The 20254-nt window shown below is 38.2% G+C and overlaps 4 protein-coding genes and 1 long non-coding RNA gene across 8 annotated transcripts in view; 2 read left to right on the plus strand and 3 right to left on the minus strand.

Annotated features, from left to right (window-relative positions):
- Positions 1-1979: 1979 nt before the first annotated feature.
- Positions 1980-6016, plus strand: LOC126864384 (synaptic vesicle glycoprotein 2A-like). The gene is made up of 12 exons (XM_050615680.1): positions 1980-2600; positions 2705-2761; positions 2855-3016; positions 3093-3255; positions 3374-3495; positions 3587-3825; positions 4206-4366; positions 4435-4609; positions 4714-4831; positions 5076-5235; positions 5403-5530; positions 5609-6016. The coding sequence occupies exons 1-12, from the start codon at positions 2555-2557 to the stop codon at positions 5683-5685; spliced, it is 1608 nt and encodes a 535-aa protein (XP_050471637.1). The 5' UTR covers positions 1980-2554; the 3' UTR covers positions 5686-6016.
- Positions 6017-6965: 949 nt separating this feature from the next.
- On the minus strand, positions 6966-7801 carry LOC126864402 (uncharacterized). Its single transcript, XR_007689163.1, has 2 exons — positions 7473-7801; positions 6966-7206 (listed from the first exon to the last, which is right to left on the minus strand). It is a non-coding gene; the product is annotated as an uncharacterized LOC126864402 (long non-coding RNA).
- A 207-nt stretch (positions 7802-8008) lies between these two features.
- LOC126864389 (uncharacterized) lies at positions 8009-10515 on the plus strand. Of its 2 annotated transcripts, none has more exons than XM_050615691.1 (5): positions 8009-8250; positions 8321-8439; positions 8962-9468; positions 9693-9948; positions 10164-10515. In XM_050615691.1, exons 2-5 carry the CDS (start codon positions 8376-8378, stop codon positions 10393-10395), a joined length of 1059 nt encoding a protein of 352 aa, XP_050471648.1. In that variant the 5' UTR covers positions 8009-8250; positions 8321-8375; the 3' UTR covers positions 10396-10515. The 2 variants fall into 2 exon arrangements, with proteins under 2 accessions (XP_050471648.1, XP_050471647.1); XM_050615690.1 differs by having other exon boundaries at positions 8011-8250; positions 8342-8439.
- Positions 10516-10862: 347 nt separating this feature from the next.
- On the minus strand, positions 10863-14150 carry LOC126864382 (frizzled-7-B). Its single transcript, XM_050615675.1, has 3 exons — positions 13144-14150; positions 12483-12862; positions 10863-12400 (listed from the first exon to the last, which is right to left on the minus strand). Exons 1-3 carry the CDS (start codon positions 13941-13943, stop codon positions 11862-11864), a joined length of 1719 nt encoding a protein of 572 aa, XP_050471632.1. The 5' UTR covers positions 13944-14150; the 3' UTR covers positions 10863-11861.
- A 317-nt stretch (positions 14151-14467) lies between these two features.
- Positions 14468-20254, minus strand: part of LOC126864381 (protein tramtrack, alpha isoform) — a 46444-nt gene continuing 40657 nt past the window's right edge. For all 3 annotated transcript variants that reach the window (XM_050615672.1, XM_050615671.1, XM_050615670.1), the window contains exon 7: positions 14468-20003. In XM_050615672.1, coding sequence (XP_050471629.1) covers positions 19940-20003 — 64 coding nt within the window. In that variant the 3' untranslated portion in view covers positions 14468-19939. The remainder of the gene's footprint in view (positions 20004-20254) is intronic.

Here is a 20254-nt window from a genome sequence, read left to right on the forward strand (position 1 = left end):
TTTTGAATTGCATTAAGAGCGAGAAAGCTTTTACCGACAAACCAGACGAAAAAATAAGGAAAGACCAAAAGTAGTCGTGGAACTTTGCCTAGCGATCCGTGTTGCAAACACGAATCGAAAGACAGACATTGGAAACGCGAATTTCGAGCGTTGCTCCATAGCGTTTTGCTTTGACGGACTAGTAAAAATCGAATCGTAAACTCTCGAACGTTGACATTTCTCTTCGTTGTATCAAAGAGAATCGTCAATCTAACAGAACGGTCGTTTCAAAAAATTCCCAACTCGAACGCCATCCATGTTAAAGAAGAAAACTTTCGACCAAGTGCGTGTACACTGGCGTACGAGTATAATAAGATGAGAGCGAGAACTGATCCCGAGCGATATAAATTTTCGCAAAATGGGAAGGAAACGGGAGGGAAACACGATCGTTCCGCGAGGAGTCGGTTACCATTGTTGGTATTATTGCTTAGGCGTCCTTATCTTTAAGAGTGTACGTGGACCGAATAAATAACGTTACTCTGCCTGCACGTAGCTACGGCCGCGCACAACCACGATTTTCTTTCTCCTCTCGTGGATGTTAATTTCGCGAGAATGAAGGGACAAGGAAACCGCGATATATCGAAAGGAGAAAGAAACGCGCGTAATCTCGGGAATCATAGAGTTCGTCAAGGAGGAAACGAGGGAGCGAATTACCTAGTGCTTTGAAGACCTTCGAAACTAACGGGACGAGCAGACGAGAACCAAGAGGGTTACCCAAAGGGATTATCTTTGTGCCATTAGCTTTGGACGCGACACCAGGGAACCTCGAAGATTTCGTATTTGCGTATACCGAGAAGCAAGCGCCTCGAATATACGTATGTATAGTTAGTTGGTTCGAGTGTACGGCCACGTTTTAACTCGTTCTAGGAACACGATGGAAATCCTTGGCTTCTCGTCCGAAAAGATCGATCGACCAATTCGGTCAACTCGCTGGCTCTGTAGCATCGCGAGAACCATTTTTCGATACGTTCTATACGCGTTAACGCGGATCGATCACGCGCTGCGAGGTTTCAACGGCAATTATGACGCGCTTTGATCACAAGCCTGTCACGCGACCGTGAAGACTGTCTCGTAAAGTGGGAGAACAGCTTTGTCGGTTACGATACGTACGAGACGCAGCTCGCAACGCGCAACAGATAGCGCGCTTATGCTATAGCACAACTGTGAATATCTCGCATCGGGAATAATTTCGGCAATCACGATTGCGTACGAAGAATTCTCACGTGATGCGCCGGCATATAAATTCGAGGTCTCTGGCAAAACTTTGCGCAACGCAGACGCGACCAAATCGCGTCAACGATGTACGCGTCGCTATTGAGCTAGCGAACAAACTATCCGAATATAAGAATCACGGTGTTTAAACAGACAAACGAGCAACCCTCTCGATCGAGCCAAGCGATCCGTCGTTGCCAATTCTTTTACGAGATTTTCGCATCTAGCGAGAAAATCATAACTTGACGATAGATCGCAAGGTAGACGTAGAACGTATATTCGAAACGACTGGCGTGCATTTGCAATGGTAATCGGAATAATCTCGAGAATCGAGTCGATTGTGGGAGAGCAAGGCGAGAGAACTTGTTCGGCGTTCTTTTTCTCGCGACTCGACGATCGATCGATTGGTCGGAAGAATCAAGATTCGATCGAGCGAACTAGTTCTGTTTTCACCGATTCCGACGACACGCGTTTTCTTCGTGTTAGATTTTTTTTCAGGAAATGGTATCTTCTTACTTGATAACGTTGGAAGCATGCCGTCGTATATTTAGAGAATAAGTTGTTACTGGCACGTGCGGTTATCTTATCGCGGAATATCATCGGATCGAAGGGTCGAAGGTCGTTTTCGATCGATTCAAATTGGGAGGAACGCTCGTCCCGAGTGCGGCGCCCTCCCATTCCTTACCGACGATGCTTGTTCTTACTTACGTCTAGCGTAGTACGATCACAGCTAAACTTAGGTTTTGTGCAAAAATCCGCGACGCGAATTCGTCAGTTAATCTCGTAAGCATTACCGCTGCCGCCGCCTCTACCGTCAAACAGCCGTCGCTGCTGCTGCAGTACGGTCATCATTATCATCGTGGATATCGTTATGGTCTATCGGCGATATCGGAGGACGATTTAACGCGACGCTAAACGAGGACTCGTCGACCGAGAGAGCGAACCATAACAATTGAATCGTTTGACCCGTTTTAATTGGCAAGTTACACCGTTGCGAACGGGATGCTCGCCAGTAAACGAAGCGCTTACTAGTTCAGAGTGCTGTGGATTCTATCGGAGGAGAGTCGTCGCACAGAGTTCGTTGGCTTTCGTGATATTCGCGCAAACGTTTACACACCTGGCTGGAAGTTGTTCGATTCGACGATAAATCCATAAACGCGACGATCGAGCGTAAAATTTGGATTGGTGGTTTTCGATTCGTCTAATTCGGCGAGATTCGGTTTGCTCGATTCTCGGTTCTCGGATCCCGAGTCGCCACGACCTTCCGCCTTTTTCGCCTTGGACGCGCAGTAAGATTGAAAAAATGGTGACGAATAGTGGAAGCAATGGAAAAATATCGACGATAACCGGTAAGGATTTTGACGGGATTCGGTTTATACAATTCGGTTTTTGGTGTTGCGCAACGCGTTGCTCTGCGTGTTCGCTCTTCCGACAAGCTTCTCGTGATTTTCAGTGAGAACCGATGACACGGATGAAACAGGGGACGTCGACAAAGCTATATCGGCAACAGGTTAGAGGACTCGTGCTGATGGTCGCGACAGATTCGCGGCTCAAAATGCCTTTTACTCTCGTATGTGTACCTTTCCTTCCCTCTCGTTCACAGGCTATGGTATGTTCAACGTGATGCTGTTTCTCGCGGCTCTGCCGGTCGCGTGGACCGGCATCTTCGATACCACCACGACCGCCTTCATCATAGCTTCCGCCGAGTGCGATCTCAGGCTCACTTTCTTTGACAAAGGTGTTCTTTGCGGGTTCCCGTTCCTAGGTAATCTCGATCTCGTCGAGAGCCACTTGCCATGATACTATTATACCATGATTCATGTGATCTCGAACGCACACAGGTATGGCGTTGACCAGTTTCCTCTGGGACCACTTAACACCGCATGTCGGAATGAGAAATTTGTTCATCTTCGGCCTCCTAGTGGATTGCATTCTAAACTTACTCGCTAGCGCTATCGATTCTTACTACGGGTTTCTGGTCATCAAGTTCTTCAACGGTGTTCTGTGAGTATCATCCCTGGTCAGTTCTACAATCCTGTGATATCCGATACCCGACACGTGTGCCGTGACACACGTGTGGCACGTCGCTTCGGTACATTCACTCGAAGAGTACGAATTTCAGCGCGGGAGGACCGTTCTCGATGGTTGCCACGTATCTTTCTGAATTTCACTCCCCAAGCTACAAGGCCAGTTTCACCAGATGGGGAAACCTCGCTATAAACGTAGCGATCATTATCCCAGCAGGTAAGCCATGCGTGTACTACCTGCTTCGGATTTCCTGCTTCTCTCGTCCCATCTCGGTCCTGTCATCGATCAAACGACCGTTTCTTTTCAGTCCTCGCTTTTCTGATCACTCCTCTGCCGTTGACCATCAACGTGTTCAATCAACGATACACCGCTTGGCGGATTTACTTGTTGGTCTGTTCGATTGTACCAGTTCTCGGTCTCGTAACAGCTAGCATGCTGCCTCAGAGTCCCAAGTTCCTCGTAGAGAACGGTAAACTCGACGAAGCTCTGATGCTGCTTAAAAGAATGTACTCCGTTAACAGAAGGAAGCCAGCCGACACATTTCCGGTGAGATTCAAATCTTTCGAATCCTTCCCATTTTACCTAATCGCGTCGCAAGAATTCGGATACGTACTCGAGACACGTCATCTCTCGTACTATGACGTATATTTTTACGTTACTTGCTTTATTTTGCTAAGTAGTATGCTGCGTCTCACAAGCGGACCGTTTCCCCTTTCTTCGATGAATATCGTCTATCCTTTTCGAAGTTTCAAATATGGAATAATTTGTTTCATCATAAAAATCATAATCATAAAAAATCATAAAAATTTTAGAGGACTCTATGGTTATAAGACGCAATGCAAAGATACAGTTCGAATACCTGGATGATAATTTACTCTAGAATCCTAACCATTGCTTGCATCGTTGTTTCCTGTTTTCCCTTTCAGATTAAAACGCTACTCGTATGGCCATCGTCGCAGGGCTCCGTGTTTAAAACGAATTCCGAAAAAATACGACTCGCCTATTACAACACAAAACTTTTATTCTCTTCTCCGTATCTGCGAGTCTTTATGTTTCTAAATTTTCTCCAATTCGGTAGCATGCTGGGGTAAGTTCTTCGGTTCGAAAATGAATGTTGCGCTGCGAAACCCTGATCCGACCGTCCATTAAGCGCAGATTTAACACGATGAGACTTTGGGTGCCGCATCTCTTCACCATTCTGAATAATTTCGACTACGAGAGGTGGACCGAGGACCGAGCGCCGACCATACGCGAAATGTTGGATCGTCGAATGTCGGTTCCAGCCAGAGATTACTTGGACTACCCAGATTTCAACAACATCTGCATAACGGTGAGGAAGTGCGTGGCCAACGCTTGTTAACCCGCGATCGTTTCCCAACATTGGAATAATCAGAAATTCTACTTAATTCTCTTTCTCTCGCATTTACTTTTCAGTGGAAAATCAAAGCGGTGGTATACCAAAATTCCTCCATCATCGCAGTCTCGGCAGTCGTGTTTTCGTTCCTCGCTGGCATGGTATACACTTCAAAGTTTAGGAAGAAAATAATAATGCGTAAGAACCGTTTTTTCGCTAACGATCGACTACTCGTTAAGCTATGGTTACAAATGTATGATAATAACGAATGAGACATCTGACAACGAACATCATATATTCGCAACAATTTATATACGTCCGATTGTTTTAACGTATTCGTCAGAACTCATCCACCGTAACTATAGTCTTACTCAGGTGTCGCAAATTTCCGCGATACATGAGGACCCCGCGCTCGTCGGATGACCAATCGCTCCTGTTGTAGTTGCCGCTTTCTTTATATCGGTGATAAGCAGTTTTGGAATAAACTGGGCGCAATCAACTCCCTATATGCTGACACTGGCAGCCGCTATAATCGTGACGACAAGGATAACGGGTAATATCGTTACCGCCATGAACATCGACGTTATTCCTATTCCATTAAGGTAATGCTTGTGTCGCAAATAACCAGACGAACGTGTATACCTTCGTTATAACGCGATTCGTTTCTCTTTTCGTCTATTGTCGCGAAACTTATGTTCGCCCGAACGCTTAAATACATACCACGGTTCGCGACGTTCGATCGCGAGTAACCAGCCGTTTTCTAATCCAGGTCCACCAGTTTGAACGTGCTCGTCACCGTTGGGAACATAGCAGCTGTTTTGGGAAATTTTATTTTCTCCGCGTTATTGGACGTGGAGTGTTTGGTCGGGTTCATGGGAATAGGCTGTTTATTACTCGGTAAGTGAGTACGGAAATCGAATGCAACGCTACATACGTATGTCACTATTTTCTAACTCGCTCACCTTCTTTGTTTAGTCTGCTTTTGCCTGTCTTTCTTCCATCCAAGGCCTGTTAAGATGTCGGAGAAAAATCATTCTATGTCCAACGCGTAACCCGTTAGCGACCGGACGAAACTCGAAACGAAGGGAAACGAACTACATACGAAATGTAAACGAAACGAAAGGAAATAACGCAGATTTCCGTAGCTTGTCAAGTTTGGCGTAATGTGAAAAAGAGCCACGCCGAAGAGAATGCTTTTGCTCTGTGTGCAACTGTGATATCTTTGCAATCCGTTTCGAAGTTCCATTCGGAGCCAGGCCAGGTCGCACTTTTCTATCCACGTTTCACGTGCAAATCGAACGATTTTTATGTTACTTCTATCCGAGTATCGAATTACTGTAAATATAGTATTTTTCTAATTGGATTAAAAGACGTAGTTTCTAATTTCATGATTTCATTTCTCATTTCAAAATTCCTTAAACATCCAACCGTTGACGTTAACGTAAAAAGCTTTCTCGTACGTCGTAACGACTAAATGTAATAACACGCTAAAACGTAAGCAAATTAGCCTTTAGGAGATTGATTTCCGCAAAAGATGACAAATCCATCGATGATTCATTTCGCGAAACTTCAGTATGCAAAGTAAGACTGAATGCACACGAGCGACATTTTACCGTGCGATCCTGCTACGACCATATTTCTCTCTTTGTTTTCCTATTAGCAACTGCAAAGACATATTATCGCAGCGATGTCGCATGGTAAAACGTCGTTCGTAGAGTTCCCGCGTAAACGAACGATCGTAACTTTCCTATTTTGTAGCTTGATAAATGTCACGAAAACAGCATCAAGGTGAAATCTAATTAACGTCAGACTAATGGAATGTCGATAATGCGATTATAACGATAAATGAGGCACATTATTAAAGTACGATGTATTGTTGCGCAAAGCAAGTCGTTTTATCGGAATCGAAAGTTACGATCAACGGCGCTCTTAACTTTGCGGCAGTGTTAAATGTAAAAGCTGAAGCGTTTCAGTCCTCGCAACAAATTTCACAAGGACGTAGTTCAACAAGAACTATGGAAATAATAGTACGAGTGGAACGTTTTCTTGTACTAGAAGTAAAATTCCATAGAAGTTAGTTTTGTAACACGTCGCTACGTTATTTAGTCTTTTTACATCATATGCACATTAGGAGTGATTTTATTCATTTGAGATCAAGCTCCTACGCGTCCAGAATGCACACACCCATATTAGAATATGTATACAAAATCAAGTTTCTATGATGAATGCAAGACAAATGCAAACATTATACATTTTTCAAACGTGTAACATTCCTTAAGACTAGTTCGAGGGAACGACGATAATTAATGTACAAGCATAAACGACCGAAACATTAAAACGTGTCATTAGCGTCTTTGTTTAAACACATTTTAACAATATACATAAATATGTACATAAACTTCAATATTGATACTAATCACCAAAATATTGATTGCTTCCAAGAATCTTATTACTTCTCCAAATGTAGCAAATCAGGATATTTAACTGTGATACAGGCGAGATAAATACCACGTCCGGACAAGACTTTACGGTACATCCGATTGGATTTCATACCGATACATTGAAGTAGGGACCTTGAAGATCATAACTTGGAGCTAGTGAATTTAGAAATTGTATTTAGTATCTCTAAGAAGTCTATTTATATAAACTCCATCTATTTATTTTGTAATCTTTCTTATCAACGACCATTTGCGAACTATCCACTGATCACTATATATCATTCAAAGTATTTTTGTGCCATAATTTTAGAAACTCTAAAGTTCTCTTGTCATTCTAATGGCATTCCCAACTTTATCGTTTCAGCATAAAATAATATTACAATGATAATTCCAATACTCACCGCTCTAAATCGTAGATGGCACAATGAAATCTCAAATATATTGTACGATCGGTATTTCAGAACATGCGATACAAAGTTCCATAAGGTGGTAAATCTGTTCTATGTATATTTTGTATATTATTCTCCTGTCGTTGGTCAATGGTGATGATGGTGATAGCCTATTATGTACGTTGCTCATAACAAAAACCGAATATCATAATAGTTATAAAAATGTTAAATGTTGTAGTGTAAGAATTAATAGTTTAGTTCACATGATTTTAATTACGAATAAATAATGATGACAAATGATCAAGGTTCTTCTGATTACTGGTAATTAGTATTGATACCGAAAATTGTTTTCGGTTATCAATAAAACTTAAACACGACGATACTTTTTTTGTTTACTTTCAATCATTGTCAACTTTTATCAACATTACTGATAACACCTGATAATCAATACCTGTCAATGTCAATACCAACTCTGGTTCTAAACACACATACGAATGACAGAGGGCGTGCGGTGTGCTATGTACGCAGGAGTAAAGTAGGAGTAATAACTAGCAAAAATGGCTATTAGTCCGTATATGCATCAATAGTTTATAACGTGCCTCTCAGTGTTATTATATATATATAGAGAGAGAAAGTATTAACCGGTTTGTATGACGTTTTTGCATTATTGAATTTTCTTAAGAAACCAATGAATATTCGAGAAATCTATAAATGTGTGTTATACTGCAGAGCTAGAGAAATATAAACGCTGAATTATCCTTAGGTTAAGCAGTTCCATCGAGATTGCATTGTAAGATTATCTTTTATATATTTCAACAGGCATATATTTATACATTACTTTCTATGTGTATATAAAATAGTGTTATGTGATATATTAACAGAACCACTGCTTACAAGTGCTCTAAAGGTTTTAAGATGGCATTATCCCGTATCAGTAACTCCTATTTATCGACAAGTTTATCACAGGTTTCGCATACAGGTATGAAGTTTATAATTTACTTTTATGTACGAGTTTATGTCTGTTACTATTATCTCTAAAAATTGAAATCGATTAAATTAAATAATGCTCTCATAACATTTCGTATTATTATGAAATGGCAGATTGAAACCGATGTCTCTATATTATATCTTATACATTTAAATTAATTAAATAAACAACTAATATCGATTATGTTAATAGAAAAATATTGTTACCTGTATTAAATTATACGTATATATGTTACATTATTGCTGTAATTATATTATGCTGCAACCATACATTTCATCAGGAACAATAACAATGATAAACATTTTCACAATGACTGTTCCATTGTATCAGTTGCATAATAATTAACAACGAACTGAAGTTCGTTGCGTGAAAACAGTTTAATATATATAACGATAAAAATGATAAAAAACAATATTTTAACTACTTGTCAGATTTCTTACAATTTTTTTTACTTCTTTTTTTTCATTACACTGTCATTTCTTATCTGATTTCTTTTGATGACAATTTTTTCAGCAAATACATCGTTAGGCAAAATACAGTGTATCCGGTATGCAGCCGTTCATCAAAATCGCATGAAAAATCTTCACTTTACAAGTGTCCGTCAGTATCCCGATACTCCTACTCTATCGCTTCCTACAAACGTCTCCGAAATATTTGCTAATGAGACCGGGCGATTTACACCTGAAAGGGCACGAGACATCGCTGCACCGGTACTGTTATATGGCAAGAGTGATTGTAGATCATTTTTTTCGCAACAATTATCAAAACCAACAGAGCGTTCAAATGGTTTGGAAAACTCCAGTGATACACATGTAGATTCGTACGATTGTTTTGGAGCAGTTAGTTTGAATGGATCGATGCAAAGCAACGTCCCGAAACCATTTTGCTCGAATGGAAAATCAACGCATTTGAACATGCCAGGCGGTCAATGGGCTAGAGACGGAAAATACATCGCCGAGGATATGCAGAAATCTCATTATCGAAGCATTCGTTTACCTCAACTAAAACTGAATAAAATCAGTTAGTAAGAATACTATGAAGACAAATTTTCTCAATGATTTTCCATAATATTTTTTATTAGAATATTGGTGGTTTAAATCAAAACTTCTGCATGTGGTGTAGGAATTACATAAAAAGGAAATATTTTTTACAAAATGTATTTTAGTAGTAAGCTTTTATCAATAATTATTATAAAATTCTTATTGACGAGGAAAATAGTGTAGAAATTGTAATCTATTACTCAGGTCTAACAAGCTGTGTCACAGAAAATTCACTGTTTAAACCAAAATACATCTACAATATGGGATATTCGACGAAAGCATCTCAACCGCCAAATAATTTATTGAATGATAGAAAACAGCAGGTGGTTACACCTACTCCGCCTTTATCCAGGAAAGAAAGATTTAAAATAGTAGCAAAGGATTATGGGATTACTGTTGTCATATTTCATGTAGCACTTTCTCTGGTATCTCTCTGTGCTTGTTATGTAGCCGTAGTTAGGTTCGTTTTTGCATAATCCACTTTTTTTTACATATAAGCTTCTTTTGCGTTGACGCTTTTAAAAGTTTTAATTCTACAGAATATTATTTGGTTTCTCTCCTAATAAAACATAAGCATTAAGATTATTCGAGAAATAAATATTGAAAAAATAGAATTTATATATTACTCGTATTTAAAATAATTTCATGCATTGATTATAGAAATATTGATTTCAGAGGTATAGATTTAAAACCTATCATTCACTTTATATTCAACGTAGAAGATGAGCAAATAAATAATGTCATTGGTAATACTTCAACTTTCTTGGTTGCGTATGGTTTTCATAAACTCATGGCACCTATTCGGTTTCCAATAACGGCAGGTGTAACACCATTTCTTATAAAGCATTTAAGAAGAATAGGACTTCTTAAACCTCCAAAAAATATAGCAAAAAAAACACAGCAATAATATTCAGTGATTGATTATAATAATTATTTGCTTGATACTGTATGATTTGCACATGTGTATATTTTGTAATTAAATATTTATAAACCAAATTGATTAAATAAACTAACATACACATATAAACCATTTGTTTTTATGTATATATATTCAGGTTTATTATATAAAGAATATAATAGTTGTAATTACTTTACACAACGTCACGTATATTTCATATATGATACTTTGCGCATCTACTATAAGTACGGCAGTTGTAGTTACAATATTTTTACTAATAAGTTTTTCTTTTATTAATCGCCGTAAATACATGACATACACAAAAGCTCGGCAGTTTCAATGGACGAATTGATCAGTTATATTGGAACAATGATTGCGTTCGATACGCAAATCTTTACTGCGTTTTTTCTATTCGGCTCGCAGTTATCGAACCCTTCGAGATTTGATTATGCATAGGAAACATACGAAAATGCCAATCACTTGGCAAACATGTTTATGTACATAACTTCTGAAAAATATATTATAGTACATAGTAAAATTAACGTGTATAAGTATATATACAATGCAGTTAACCTAGAGTAATACACATCTTACAATTTATGTAATTTTATATATTTCAAAGTTATGCTTGCCTCAATTGTTTTCTACAATGGCAAACTTTTTTTAAATGCAATAACAAAAAAGAAACCTAAGAAGATCATTAATAAAATTGCTCAATGTTAAGAGTAGAAAAATTTTGAATATTTCGTAGGTCTTAATTAAATATTGTAAAATATTTCTCAAACTGTTTCTTTAAAGTATAAAAGTTGTTCGCGAGTTTAGTAAGCGTAATTGTTCTCAATTTATTGATCAAACCTAAAAAGGGAGGTTTGAAGCTACAATGACACATAATAGTACCTATTGTTTTTTATGCATATTAGAACAGTGCACTTATAAACATTGAACACATTTTCTTCAGAGCATTTATAAACGATTTAAATGATGAGCTATTGTGTTGTGATGAATTATGAGTTCTATTAATGCAAACAGGAAGAATTTATTACTTAAAATATGATGCAAAAATCATCTAATAATACTTGTAAACTAAGCAATGATTAGTTCTAACATTTTATACAGATCTTACGCAACTCTCATAAAAATACAATAGAAAGATTCACAAATATCTTAAAGAAGCATACAATCATCTCGATAAAAAAATATTTTGGCACAGTACATTTGTATAATTCTTGTTACTCTTTATAATGCACTGATAAGATACAAAAATAATATAAAAATGCATATTTCATCGAATGCATCATTCGGATCTCTTCCTACTAAATCAAATTTAGTAACATTACATTATATAAATTGAATAATTTCAGATGCAACAAAATGTATATTTTTCCACTTTAATTTGATTATGTATTATTTGAGCGTGATATTCAATTAGAAAGGCAAAATTTTTCCATTTTTGTTGCATAAAACTAGTCAAGTCTTTAAACGTATGCCTCAGCACGACGTCCTTGTATGTGATTGAAAAATTGTCGCCAACTAGTCAATGTTTTACTTGACCACACCCAAAAGCTACTTGTTATACCAACAATCATAGCCATTAAATATTTTATCATGAAAACCTCAAATTCTGGCCGCCTTCCGACATCGCGGGTACGCTCTCCAACTGGACATGGCATCGAATATAAAGATTGTGGTCCAGGCCTTGAACACATCTCCATGTTCCAAGTCAACATCCACTGATCAAAATATGCTTGCTCATAAAATAAGCAAGCAATGACAATCAATGCAGGAACTATGTATAACACAGAAAATATGCCAATACGTATCATTAATTTTTCTAGTTTGTCAGTCTTTGTACCATCGTGCTTCATAACAGTGCGTATACGGAAAAGAGAAACAAATCCAGCCAATAAGAAGGCAGTTCCGAGAATTAGATAAACGCATAATGGTGCCAAAACAAACCCGCGTAGAGCCTCAACATTCCAGAGGCCCACATAACAAACACCAGACAATATATCTCCTATAAATATAAAGTAATGCATTCATAATAAGTACATGAATTATATTAAAAATAATTTCTTCTTGTGTTTTAGATTATTTACCTTCTACCTTTCCCAATGCAAGGATAGTAACTGTTTTTATTGCTGGAGCAGCCCAAGCTGCTAAATGAAAATACTGTGAATTAGCTTCTATTGCTTCGTGGCCCCATTTTAACCCAGCAGCTAGGAACCATGTCAATGTTAAGATGACCCACCAGATACTGGATGCCATCCCAAAAAAGTAAAGCACCATGAAAAGTACTGTACACAATTCATGCTTGGTACCTTGGGATATTGTTGATGCCATTTGAATTCTCATATCTAAAGGAGGTGGAAAAGGCTCTCTGCAGGCAATGGAATTGCCAGCTGCCCAACCAATCACATATGCCAATGCTACCATAAGGTAACATACTGACAAAAAAATGATTGGCCTTTCGGGATACCTACACATAAATGTAATGTGCATAATATAATATAACATTATTATATATTTTATATACTATATTCAAGGAAAGTTATACATGTGCATATCATATTAGTATGAGAATTTTATACTTTTTGTATTGTGATAAAATTTACTATAATGTATATCTCATAAAGACATACCATATAATACAAACAGCCATGTAATTAAAAGACTGTGCTTTTAACTAATGACTAACTAATAACTAATTATTTAATGATAATTAAATAATCTATTATAAATAAATACAAATACAATTACCTGAACCTATCTGTGTCAATAAGAAACGTCAAGAAAGTGAAAAAACAAGAAGCTGCACAAATGGAGGCCCAAGTGCCAACCCAGATCCTTGAAAATCGTCGTTCCCTTTCGGTGAAAAACATTCCATCACAAGGAGCGCCGCAATTAAGCTCAACTTTGTCGCCGACCTTCAGCGAGTAACCAAGTTCATGCGGGACCTTGAACTGCATTGGACAAACAAAACCAAAATCTCTGGCACCGAGCATAAATCCGCTACCGTACGGTTTTGGTCCTCCGGTCCAGGACGGTTGAAATTCGGGTACAGGCATGAGCGGTGGCGTATAAACCGGTGGAGAGGGTTCAGGCGGTGTGGTCTCGTTGTGACCCACGCATAATTCAGGACCGCCGTTTTCAGGTAACTTAGAACAATCGAGATTGTCCGGCCACGCGAAGCCGAAACTGTTCATCAATCGTTCACACCCTGCTCGAGCACTCTCGCATAGCGATCTACACGGAGGTATTGCTCTGTCAATGATAGTGCATACAGGCGCGTACACCGTGCACAAGAAGAAACGAAGATCAGGGCTGCACTTCATCTTGACCAAGGGTGCAAATTGATGAACTTCTTGGCCAGCTTCTTCTTGCTTTTGATGGTTCATCAGATTTGGCATAATCGTTTCATTGTACGGAATATTCATGCATAGGTTGATCGTGATCGGTTCACATCTTCCGTGATGCGCCAACGGATCTTTTGCATGAAAAGCATTGACACTGAATACGGCCACTGAAAGAACATAGATCGTCGCGTAACACGGAATCATTGTTGCGTATCGTTGGTCGACCGCCACTTCCGAGATCAATCGTCACGCGAAGTAGCTTTCGAAAATACGCGAATGCACCACGCCTTTGGACATCACCAACGAATCGTGCGAGACATAATAATACTGAACGGTAGGAGCAGGGAAACGAGCGTACCTAGTACGTAGTGATGATGATGGACGCGACCGCAGTACTGTAAACAGAACACGGTGAATACGTTCTGATAGCAAGGAAACTTATCCGAAATTTATGAACGATACTACCGCCATCTGTGGAAAATACGTCCAAACACTACGCATTCTTCAAATTAGCAGAACATTCGAAAAATCTCTTTCTATACCTTCAAAGGTAAAATAATATTTTTTAAACCATAAATTATGCGTAATATATCTATGTGTAAATAAATATAAATCTAAAGTAAATCTAAACAAAAAAAAATAAAAATAATCAGTAAATGATTATACTTTAGTTAATATTACAATGTTTTTATTAAAGGTAGAGGTTACATAAATGAGAAGACTCGATGTCAATCGATTCATTTTGATTTTATTTCTTTCCCGACATACAATGCACAATACGTTCGATTTCGTTAGTTGTAATGTTTATTCATCGCAGATGATTAGCGTTGTCGTAAGTACTATGGTTGTCATTGTTATATTTTCTGTTTTAATTATATAGTACATACGTACTCGTGGAATTCGTGCACTTTCAGACGGGGTCGCACCTTCGGGCGGTTATCTCACTGCATACTGTAATGGTAGTTTTTCGAGTCTATACGAATTACCCGAAATACGATTCACAAACGGCCTCGTTATCGTAAACAAATAAATAATTTATCTCCTCGGAATATTCTCAACTTGAATCGTCACATTAGACATAGGAGGTCAGCCTTACGATCTTACGATTAGTAACACTTAAGATTCAATACGGAAGATTGCAATATGTCGAGGAAGCCACTTTTTCGTCTTCTTGCAATTTCAACAGTATTAATGACCATTCTGCGGCATAAAACGAAGGAGAAGCCTGTTATTAAAGAAAACACGATCTGACGGAACGATCGAATGAACTCCGCCTGTTTTTGCCTGTCGCACCTACTGATCCTTCCGATCGAAATCAACGTTACTTTTCTAACACGCATTCCTATTAAGAAGAAAAAGGTCACTTTGGTTACCACTTACACTCTGCTCGAGGGAACCAACTACAAATCATTTATACACAAATACCTATTGATTATAATATACATATACATATACATATCTGTATTAATGCCACGATTTATCGCGTATAAAACAACATAATAACGAGGAAGACGATTGATAATAATGGGTTTAAAATTTTTATAGCGAGGGTAGACAAGGAAAGTAAAATTATTTAGTGAAGTGCATAAAACTGGTTTGCGTAATACCATATACACATATCTATATTAAATGCTATACCCTTTCAAATTTTATTACCGAAGTTAATTCTCAAATGGATCGTATACGTTCGTTGGACCTAGTATTCTTCTTTTCTTTTGGAATACATATATGTATAGAACAGCTGTACAAGCGGGAAGATCTAAAGATCTTTGGGCGGCTTAAAACGTTATGATTGGCACAAAATACGAGGTGCTTCGCGAAGTGTACCGTGAGACATCTACGAGTCTCACTTTCCTCTGAACTCTGAATGATTTATTTGTATTTCTCACTCGCAATGGGACGCACTAAGATTATGAGACAAACGTTCATTAAATTATGGCACGACCTGCGCGCTTTTTATCTTAAGACGTCCCAGAAACGTGAAATCACTGTTATTACTGCTGTAATGCTTTAAGTCTTTCTTCTCGAGTACCCGCAAATATATATTAGCTTTTACGCCTTGTATATTACCTAGCTGATCCATTAACTCGTTAAAGGTTATGATTAATTAAACACGCGTAACAAATTATAAGCGTCTGGTAGATCAGTTAGGGATACGTAATTATATCCAAATAAACGTTTTCTTTAAAACACATCCAGTAATATACCTACTTAGAAGTATACGAATGTATTATCCTGAATCTGAAAAGAAGACGAAAAGTGGCTCGTGCCTCGTGTTTTACCTCGACAGAAGTCGATTATCCTCTGCTCGTACACAATCACGTCGTAGTGTGCACGCAAGTCTCGTTATGCACATATAGGATTAGAATTGTGGTATACGGTCAGAGATTCGCTGGCAAATACGCGCCTGTACATAATTACGTGCAAAATCCGCGCGCAATGCAGAAGAGAGTTGCCTCTTTCGTGATTAGCCCTTTGGAGGTTATGTTATACATGTGAAGCATATATGCCATTGATCTTGGATTTTTGGCGTGGCTAGATAAATTTACATTTCTCCTCCAAAGAGTTAAGCCTGTTCGCTCGCTCCGAAAAAACATAATTGATGCAATCGTGTTTGTAATAAAATTGCGTGTATAATTAATACACGTTTCTTGATTAGCACCGAACTTAACTACTAGTCAGTTTACGTACGTGTTATGTCTCCACGCACGGTCTACTCTAAAGTGTAATCGTGTGTTTAAAACTTCGAGTGAAATGCAATTCATTCTTCTGCCGTTGCGCCGTATGACACGCAACAAGTAAATAGAGATTAAAATACTTTCGAGACATTCGAAAAAATGGACAGACTTTCTTGGAATATTCAGCAAGATTAATATATATAATGCTCTTGCGTAAATTATCGCCAGTGCGCATTATATTATATTTATTCGTACTTCGCGTACGTGTAGATATATTCTCATCTATCTATCATTCTATCTACCGTTCTTCTAGCGACACTAGTCCGTGCCCAACTAACCTGTCCGAGTGTGTCAGGTGCGTGTATATCGCATCGCGTAATTTTGTACACGATGAAAAACGAATTACATGCAGGAATAATGTATCCGTAAAATATTTCTATTTACAATCAATAATTTTATGGTTCTCCAAATATGAATATCAAGTGTTAATTTATAACTAGATTTTATAATCAAACTTTAAGCCAATGTTAGGCTTAAGATTTATGCTCTTGTTCGTATAATTTTATAGTTTAGGCAATATATTTAAGATGGATAAGAAGTAAAATCTTTATGTAAATATACTTGTCATATACTTTGGATCAAATTTTAAGTAGATAATTGTTGTAAATTAAGATAAAGAGAAAGATTCTTTGTGTGACCCAAGGTGGCCTGGCAACTATTGTCACCTAATACTTGTATAATTTTAGAAGCTAAAGAAAAGTTTGATTGACAAATATTTCCTATAACGATAAACATCTTTCTTTATTTGTATTAAACAATGTATTTTGCATGTGTGTACGAAATATGTGTTGAAACATCTCTTGACGAATATAGAGACGTTTGAATATGGAATATGGTCATTGAAGGCCGTTTTAAATCTTTTTAGTGTAGCTATAATGAACTTGTTAGTGCTTGTATTCATCTAAAGAGCCTTTACCATATTAAGTAACACATCATTTTATCCAAAGAACTAACAGTGACCTTCGTATCTTGATACTGTCGCTATAAAGAAATTTTTATCGCTATATACGATGTTCTCCACTATCGTTTCAGCAATAAAGTTTTATGGTGGCAACAGTAACTAGGCCACTCTTTGAATCGTGCCTTCAACAGATTAATTCAAAATTCTCAAATTTCTTAAAATTAATAAAAATCTTTCACGATTAATATTTATCTATATTCGAAAGTCTCCTAGATTTGAAATTTATGGTAATTTTCTGAAAAATAATTTAAAAGCTACTTGTGGCACTTGTAAAAGGATTTAGTACTTTCCAAGGAACGATGATTTATAGTTACCTCGAGTGATTTAAGCACAGAAACTTACGCCGAAATAATGAGAAATTATACGCAATAAAATTTCGTATTGAGCACGCTATAAAACATAGTTTTAAAGATCAGTTTGTCTTGGAAATATACACTCAATTTTATTCCCGGATGGTCGTGAACGTCATTCACGGTAATCTATACGTATCAATACCCGTATACCGATATAATTTCTATGAATTTCACGCGTGACGTTCACGCACGCAGCCATTGTGTGTCCGTTTCACGGAAAAAGGTACTCACTTGGTTACGCGGATCACGATATAACACGCGATACCTGCACACGTCGAATGTAACAAAATGAGTAACGAACGAAACCGAAGGAATTTAGTAGTACAGTTGCACTTTTGAGCAAACGATCGCTCTCATCGCGTATCGTAGTGAACATTTCGCATATTTTTTCTATACGCAACGAGATATATCGTACGCCTGGGAAGATATATATTTGGCACTGGATTCCCGTCGACAGAGCTTCTCAGGCTCAAATCGCAATTCATCTCGCGTTAATTAATTACGATCGCGCTGACCTTATATTAGTAATGTCGATCTTTTCTTCAAAGAATAAATATCTTTATCGTTTAAAACTGTCAGTATAAAAGGTAAAGGATTATTCAATTTCTGTCCCATTTAATTTCAGGGTCTCCTTATTCGTTTTCCAATTGTTTGTCTCGCCTCAGAAAATTAAACCGTTCTGAGACACATCCTAACGATAAGTATAAAACTATTCAAGAATTTGAACAAAAATAAAAAATTCCAACAACCGGCATTACTAAGACAGGATCGAACAAAGCGATAAACACTGTCGCAACAATGAGCGACGCAAAATACCGTTTTTCTTTGCTACATACCGGATATACTTTCGCGTTTTTGTTCGCGTATCGCTGCGATTAAGATCCGCGGAACCCATCGAGATCAAAGGAACGATATGGAGCAACGATCGAGAATTTTAACGAGGAGAACAGCGTATACGCTCCGTTCATTCCGCTTATCGGACTCAGCAGCCATGGACGCGACTTCCAGGCCCCGTGTTTCAATAGTTTCGAATCGCGCGTACGGACCGGCAAATACGTTTTGTTATTGTGTATCAACGCGCGGTCGTCTAGGATATGAAAAAAATATACGCGACCGCGCGTGTATTATGACTAGATAGCTTTGTAGTCCTCGCTTCGGCGATCGAAGATCATCATCATCGATCCTGTCATTCCTGCCAACGCTCGTCTCTCCATCACCGTTGAAACGCGTATCCACCGTTACGCTGCATGTGTGCATGCAACAGAACATAGATCGATCGTACGACGATTTCGTGAGACAACAACCTGACTTGAATGTCGTCAAGCCAGAATATCGATAAATACGGACGATGACTGACAAGTAACATCCTCGTTTCGGCGTTTCTGAACGAAAAGCTATAGAAATTTGTACGCATCTTGTGTATTACGTTACACTGAATTGCATACGACGATAAAGTTTGAATTACCGAATTTAAGAAATCAATTCTTAAGTGCGTAGATACACTTCGTTAATAAAAGCATATAAAGTATAAAACTAAAAATACAGAATATTTTCTGCATCTAATAAAATTAAACTATGGATTTAAAAACGTGTGATTCTATTTTACTCGAAGTAAAATTTTATCTAAAATACTCGTTTCAAAGTATGAAAAATATTTTTACTCTGAGGGAGAAGTCTATCTTAGCTATGTATAAATTTCACAGATGAGGAGATTACTTCTATCAGTGACCTCTCGTACAAATCGACAGATCACGTCCTGTCGTCGCAGTGAAAATCGATTTACGATATTCTTTTTACATAACGATTGAGCATAGAACGCCGACGTAAAACCTGTACAAACTAATCCTAATTTGATCTTAGTAGCGTCCCTAAACACGAGTGTCTTAATCGCTTAATTAAAGTACAGAGTTGGCTCATGACCGGCTAAAACACGCGGAGAGATCGAACGTGGGTAGAGAACGATCTGCGCTCGATGCTCTTCGAGCCGTATCACGAAGAAGACATCGTACGACGATGATATGGCACAATATTTCCCTTTATCCGTCTCTTTATCCATTCCTTAGCTGTTCATCACGGTGGATCGCCTGGAGTAGCCTCGTCTTGTTACCGTTTCACCCTGAGCTTCGCACTCCTTCTTCACCCGATCGATTATGTCTGCCACCAGCTTCTCTTCCTTTTCCCTCTGTTGCTCCCAATCTGGTCCTTTTCCGACCTGTTGGGGCACGTTTCACAATTTTTGCCCTTACTCTTTCGACCGTAATCCGATTGATCGAACGAAGAACTCGCGAGCGAAACAAGCAGACAGGCAAACACGCGCAAACCGGAGTGTCATATCGAAAGCTTTTCTTCCATCGTTTTCGCATGCTTGGTGCTTTTGATCGGCTACTGACAGATATCTAACTCTACTTACTATACATACAGGGCTTTCTCAGATGTGGTCCTCGCCAATTTCAAACAAATTTT

The sequence above is a fragment of the Bombus huntii genome, chromosome 4 (assembly GCF_024542735.1).
Source record: "Bombus huntii isolate Logan2020A chromosome 4, iyBomHunt1.1, whole genome shotgun sequence".
NCBI lineage: Eukaryota > Metazoa > Arthropoda > Insecta > Hymenoptera > Apidae > Bombus > Bombus huntii.

Bases quoted from the DNA above. Each gene is read 5' to 3' on its own strand.
- LOC126864384 (XM_050615680.1), top strand. From the start codon at position 2,555: ATGGTGACGAATAGTGGAAGCAATGGAAAAATATCGACGATAACCG. The intron at 3,017-3,092 runs GTAATCTCGATC...GAACGCACACAG, and splicing joins TTGCGGGTTCCCGTTCCTAG to GTATGGCGTTGACCAGTTTC. The intron at 3,826-4,205 runs GTGAGATTCAAA...TTTCCCTTTCAG, and splicing joins AGCCAGCCGACACATTTCCG to ATTAAAACGCTACTCGTATG.
- LOC126864389 (XM_050615691.1), top strand. From the start codon at position 8,376: ATGGCATTATCCCGTATCAGTAACTCCTATTTATCGACAAGTTTATCA. The intron at 8,440-8,961 runs GTATGAAGTTTA...CAATTTTTTCAG, and splicing joins ATCACAGGTTTCGCATACAG to CAAATACATCGTTAGGCAAA. The intron at 9,469-9,692 runs GTTAGTAAGAAT...TCTATTACTCAG, and splicing joins ACTAAAACTGAATAAAATCA to GTCTAACAAGCTGTGTCACA.
- LOC126864382 (XM_050615675.1), bottom strand. From the start codon at position 13,943: ATGATTCCGTGTTACGCGACGATCTATGTTCTTTCAGTGGCCGTATTC. The intron at 12,863-13,143 runs GTAATTGTATTT...ATTTATGTGTAG, and splicing joins ATTGACACAGATAGGTTCAG to GTATCCCGAAAGGCCAATCA. The intron at 12,401-12,482 runs GTAAATAATCTA...TTATATTTATAG, and splicing joins TGCATTGGGAAAGGTAGAAG to GAGATATATTGTCTGGTGTT.